At 18.7% G+C, this 6,322-nt stretch overlaps 4 protein-coding genes across 4 annotated transcripts in view; 3 read left to right on the forward strand and 1 right to left on the reverse strand.

The window, feature by feature from the left end:
• Window positions 1-303: 303 nt before the first annotated feature.
• Window positions 304-542, forward strand: DDB_G0290655 (hypothetical protein; the record flags this gene model as incomplete). Its single annotated transcript, XM_630547.1, has 2 exons — window positions 304-331; window positions 445-542. The coding sequence occupies 2 exons, from the start codon at window positions 304-306 to the stop codon at window positions 540-542; spliced, it is 126 nt and encodes a 41-aa protein (XP_635639.1).
• A 383-nt stretch (window positions 543-925) lies between these two features.
• Window positions 926-1,648, forward strand: DDB_G0290657 (hypothetical protein; the record flags this gene model as incomplete). Its single annotated transcript, XM_630548.1, has 3 exons — window positions 926-955; window positions 1,272-1,431; window positions 1,497-1,648. 3 exons carry the CDS (start codon window positions 926-928, stop codon window positions 1,646-1,648), a joined length of 342 nt encoding a protein of 113 aa, XP_635640.1.
• A 426-nt stretch (window positions 1,649-2,074) lies between these two features.
• On the reverse strand, window positions 2,075-3,061 carry DDB_G0290543 (hypothetical protein; the record flags this gene model as incomplete). Its single annotated transcript, XM_630549.1, has 2 exons — window positions 2,075-2,842; window positions 2,993-3,061. 2 exons carry the CDS (start codon window positions 3,059-3,061, stop codon window positions 2,075-2,077), a joined length of 837 nt encoding a protein of 278 aa, XP_635641.1.
• Window positions 3,062-4,756: 1,695 nt separating this feature from the next.
• DDB_G0290545 (hypothetical protein) overlaps window positions 4,757-6,322 on the forward strand; it is a gene marked incomplete at both ends in the record, with an annotated part of 2,238 nt that continues 672 nt past the window's right edge. The window contains one exon of the mRNA XM_630550.1: window positions 4,757-6,322. This exon is cut by the window's right edge and continues 672 nt beyond it. Within this exon, the coding sequence (XP_635642.1) occupies window positions 4,757-6,322 (1,566 nt within the window).

Consider the following 6,322-nt stretch of genomic DNA (forward strand, 5'->3'; position numbering starts at 1 on the left):
AACATATTTAGATATATTAAAAAAAAAAAAAATAAAAAATAAAAAAATAAAAAAAAATAAAAAAAGTTGACCAACCGTTACCAAAAATTGATTCACTTTTTCAATTTTTACTTTTCGACCTTTGCACAAATTTTTATTCAGATATTTTCATTTTTAATGCCTATATTTTTTTTTATTTTTTTTTTTTTTTAAAAATGATTCTATTTAAACTTTTTTTTTTTTATTTTTTTTATTTTAATCAATATTTTATATATATCCCCCCCTTAAATTAATTTTTTTTAAAAAACTTACAAATAATCAAAAATGATGAATTTATCTTATAACTCCAAAAGTAGGAATTTAATTTATTTATTTTTAGGAAATAAAAATAAAAAAATAAATCTAACCCTTTTTTTTTATTTTATTTTATTTTTTGTATTTTTTTATTATAAACTATGAATATAGGCAAAGCAACTGTAATCTTTGTTAGCAATTCTACAAGAAATAGTTCCTCCTCATCTCGTTCATCTTATTCATCAAGAACAACAGTTTTCTCTTTATAAAAAAAGTTTACAATTGTAAAACATTATTAATAAATATTACCTGTAATAATTATTAATACATCAACATATTATTATTATTTTTTTATTATTTTTTTAAACAAAATTATTGTCGATGGAATTTTCTTTTATTTTATTTTATTTTTTTCTTTTTTATTTTATTTTGGATCAAAATTCGAGCATGGTTTTGAATAAAATTCGTGCATCGTTCTGAATTTTAAAATATAATTTTTTTTTTTTTTTTTTTTTTTTTTTTTTTTTTTTTTTTTTTTTTTTTTTTAAAAAAATTAGAACTTAAAATTTTTTTTTTTTTTTTTTTTTTTATATAAATCAAAGTAATCAATAAATTGTTTAAATATTAATTAAAATAAAATAAAATAAAATGAATGGCCCAAGATATGCTCATTCCAATTATGGTAAATGACCAATTTTTTTTTTTAAAAAAAAAAAAAAGTGATTACTAATAATTTTTTTTTTATTTTTTAAAAACTGAAAAAAAAAAGGAGGAAATAAAGGAGGACCTTCAAATTCAACAAGTGGAGGTAGAACTAGATTTGGCATTTAGAATATTAATCAATTAATTTTCCAACTTAACCTATTTTAATAAAATTACTATTAAAATCAAATTTTATTGTTTTTTTGTCTTTTTTATTTTATAAATTTATTGTTGATATTTTTTTTATTTTTTTATTTTATTTTATTTTTAATAATTTTTTTTTTTTTTTTTATCAGTCACCAACCGACGCCGAAATAAAATTTTATTTTTTTATTTTTTTTTTTATTTTTCAATCAATCTCTCAACCATTTTATTTTATTTTTTTTTTATTTTATATAAATATAAATATATATAAATTATTTCAACCATGTGTAAGACTTTTTGGAAAAAAAAAAAGTAAAAAAAAAAAATATTCAATTAATAAATTCTTATATTTTTTATTTTTTTTTTTGATAAAATAGTATTTGCAGGTGATATAAGATGCCAAGTTTCAAACAAATCCATTATGTTAATTTCTTTGAAAATTACAAATTCCCCAAATAGCAATTCTAGAGGATCATCATCATCATCGTCAACATCAAAATCATCATCAAAAACTAGTTTCACTCAATAAATTAAAATTTGTTTTTTATCATCAAGAAATTAATTTTTTTTTTCTTTTTTTTTTTTTTTTTTATTTTTGTTATTAAAGATTTGGATAAATCTATATAGAATTGGTTTACCAGTCTATATATATATATAGATACATTAAGTAATTTAATAATTAAATGGAAAAAATTAAAAATTTGTATTTCTTTATTTATTTAAAAAAAAAAAACTCAATTTTAAATTTTTTCAAATAACGATTTATAATGAATATTCATTAACTCACGCCCCTAAATTGTGTTTGATTTTTTATTGTTATTTTTTTTGCGTCTTAATGTAGTTTAATCACTAAAAATCATGTAATTTCTATCAAAAATGGATAATAATTTTAACTATATTATTGTGTATATTGTTGTAATCTAGCTAAATTAAAAGTAGAATTAAAAAATTTTAATTAATTTAAATATTGAAATGGAATTGAATAAATTTTTTGTTTGATTGTAAAAAGGTCAATAGCTAATGCAGGAAGATTATTTGGAAATGATGAATTTTGAAAAAATAATGAGTTTGGTTGGATGGTAATGGTGTAGATTGGGTTATTTGGTGTATTATTTACATTATCATTATTAAATAATGAACCTGTAATTGGTGTATTATTATTTGATAAGTTTATATATTTTCTGATATCAATCTCAGTGAATCTTTGAGAACCAAAAGAAATTATTTTTAATGGATCTACAATACTAAAAGTACGATCAAAAAGAACAGCAGAGTTCTGACCAACACCTAAAGAATAAAGGTGAAGTAAAATAACAATGTTTATAGAACTATTGCCAAAAAAACATCTACATTTATTGAACGCTTCTTTTTTACTTTGTGATTTATAATTTACTTCAAATACTAATAATACACTTCTTGGAAATTGACTTGGTAAAATTTCAAAAGAACCATCTGGATTATAATCTGTATTCTCTTTAATAATAACATCAGCACTACCTGAACCTCCAATATAGCCATATGTATTGTAATAATTTAAAATTATTCTATTCATTTCCATTGAAACTGTTCCATGGAAAACTGATTCACTTAATTTATTAATTATTACCAATCCATTTAATAAGAATGCATTTTTATTATTACTACGATCATTTGTAAATGAATTAAAGTTTACTTTCTTTTCAATTACAAACCCATTATAACCATTGCTCAAAAGCTCAATATTCTAAATTTATTTAAAAATTATATTATTAAAAATTATAGAAATAGATTTAAATTAATTATTATCAATATTATTTTTAAAATTAAAATATTTCAGTGATTGAACAACTTACATTTCTAATAAAAACTAATTTCTCTTCATTGAAATATCAACATATCTTGAACCACCATCCATATTAATAACATCAAGTGAAGGATTTCCATTATCTGAATCTTCTTCCATTTACAGGTAAATATTATTTAATTTTTATGAAATATGTAATTCTAATAGATGATATCATTATTATAATATGTAAATATTCTTATAATAATGATATCATCTATTAGATTTCAAAAGAACAAATAAATGAAATTTTTTTCAATATTTAAAAAATAAAAAGTAAAAAAAAAAAAAAAAAAAAAAAAAAAAAAAAAAAAAACAAACATTGTTTGAAATTGTTTAAATAAAAAAAATTAAAAATAAAAAAAAGGTTCACACACATCTTATTGTTTGAAACATTTTTGAAATAATTTTTTTTCATATAAAAAATCAATTTTGTAAATGATAACAACAAAAATAATATATTAAAACAAAATATAATGTAAAATAAAAAATAAAGAAAAAAAAAAAAAAGAAATATTTTTTAAATTTTACTATCATATTAAAACTAAAATGAACAAACTTAATTATTTTTTTTGGGACCATAAAATAAATTTATTAGTTTCTACAATTTTTAAATAGTGAACCTTCTAAACAACAACCACCATTTTGTAAACACACTTAAAATTATTCCCCACATGAAAAGTGTTTTATCAAACTGAATAATACATAAGTTTGTATAATTTCTTTCTTTTAAAAGTAAATCAGTTATCTATTTTTAAATTTTAAGAATAAAAAAATAAAAAATTAAAAATTAAAAAATAAAAATAAAAAATAAAAAAAAAAAAGTAATCACCAGAAATCACCTTGGGTTTTTTAGAATAATATCAGTGTTACCTGATCATTAATTCAAATACCGACTAGGCAATTTGAAAAAAAAAAAAAATTATTATTATTATAATAAACAAAAAAAAAAATAAAAAAATTAAAAAATAAAAAAAATAAAAAAATAAAAAAAAATGGAAAAATAGAAAATATCTTAGTGGGATTGACAAAGATTTAAAAAAATAAAAAAAAAAAAAAAAAATTTTGAAATGAAAAAATTTAAATAATTCAACAACGAAGGAAAAAGAATACAATTCCAATTAAAGGCTAATTGTTTTAAAAAAAATCTTTGAAAAATATCATAGTTAAAAAAAAAAAAAAAAAAAAGTTAACCCATTACTGATATATTACCGAAATGATATAATCAGCTTTTTTAAAGGAATTTAAATTAAAAAAAGAATAATAAAAATAAAAAAATTCTTGATTGTTGAGCCAAATGTGTGGGTGTGGTTACTTTTTTTTTTTTTTTTTCAATTGTTTGAATTATTTGATTATCAGGGGGTTTTTTTATTTTGTGTTGATAATTATAAAAATAATAAAAATAATAACACAACCACAATATTAGTAATCAATAACCACAGGTTAATTTTTTAATTTTAGTAATTTTAATTTTTTATTATTTTTTTATTATTTTAAATTCACCTTTTTTTTTTTTTTTTTTTTTTTTTATTTTTAAATTTTTATTTTTTTATTTAAATAACAAGTGTTTTTTTTGTAACCATTTTTTTTTTTTTTTGGTAATTAAATTTTTACAACTTTTATTATTATTATATAAAAAAAAAAAGTAATATATTTTAAAATTTGATTAGATGAGTTTGAAAAAAATTGGTTTAAACTAATTCAAATAAAATTTTTAGATATTTTATTAATTATTTTTAGAAAATATCTTTTTCCAAAAAAAAAAATAAAATAAAAAAAAAAAAAAAATAATATCTGGAAAAAAAAAAAAAAAAGATGAAAATAAATAATTTAATTTACAATGAAGGTAATTCATCCATTAATGTAAATTTAAATAGTTTTAAAAAATTATTACAACCACCAAAAGAAAATATAAATTTAGTAGCAATGGATGATAAAACTATTGAAATACTTGGATCGGATGATGATATTAGAAGAGTATTAAATTCATTGAAAATTCAAGTTGATAAACATGGTAATTCATTAATTGAATCTGATAAATCAATTGGAAAAACAACATTAATTAAAAACTATAGTCAATTATTTAATGACCAGTATGACCTAATTACAATGATTCATAATGAATCAATGGATAAAGATTTATCAACATTCGCAATGTATATTGAAAATTATGAAAATGAAAATAATAATAATAATATTCAACTATTTGATAAATTAACAAATATAAATAATTTACCAATACTTGTAAATGAAAAACTTTATAAATATTTGAATGAAACAAATAATAATTGGTTAATTTTATTTGATAATGCAAATTTAAAAAATTTAAATGAATTTCAAAAATCAGTACCTTTAATTTTTAATAGTAATAACAATTGTAAACATCATATATTAATTACAACTAAAGAATCTCAATTAAACAATATTGAAGATTTTAGTGATTTAGTATCATTTACATTAGAACCATTTTATGAAAGAACTAAATCAACAATTTTTATTAATAATCAAACAAATGAAAATAATTTATTTTTTTATAATAAAAATGAAGTTATAAAAAAGGGGATTATTCCAGAAGATGTTTCACATTTAATTTTAGGATTAGATTATAATTTACCAATACCAGATCAATTTATAATACCAAGATCAGTGGTTGAGATAACATTTGGGTTTAATTATAATATATCATTCTCTGAAACTATTTTACCAAATTCAATTACAAAATTAGTATTAGGTCATGGATTTAATCAAATTATATATCCGGGTGATTTACCAAACAGTATTAAACATTTAGAATTGGGTCATTGTTTTAATCAAATTTTACAAGTTGGTTCAATACCTTCATCAACAACATTTTTAAAATTTTCACATTGTTATAATCAAAATTTAAAACCTGGTGTGATACCATCAAAAGTTAGAGTATTAGAATTTGGTCATTGTTTTGATAAAGTGATCGGAAAGAATACATTACCATATGGTTTATTAAGTTTAAAATTTGGTAACTTTTTCAATCAACCAATTGAAATTGATGAAATTCCAAAAACTGTTAAATCAATTCACTTTGGGTACTACTTTAATCAACCAATACCTGAAAATGTAATACCATTCGGTGTTTATGATTTAACATTTGGGTGGTCATTTAATCAAGTGTTAACAGAAGGTAGTATACCAAACTCAATTTGTAATTTAATTTTCAACGGAATGTTTAATCAAATGGTATCAAACACTAACACTATCCCACTATCAGTACAACATTTGCAAGTTGGTAAGAATTTCAATCAGCCAATTAACAATCTATCATCATCAATCACACATTTAACTTGGAATAGTGAATTTAAATTAAAAGAAGACCAATTACCAATGACAATTACTCATTTAACATTT

This window comes from Dictyostelium discoideum (genome assembly GCF_000004695.1).
Source record: "Dictyostelium discoideum AX4 chromosome 5 chromosome, whole genome shotgun sequence".
Lineage (NCBI taxonomy): Eukaryota > Evosea > Eumycetozoa > Dictyosteliales > Dictyosteliaceae > Dictyostelium > Dictyostelium discoideum.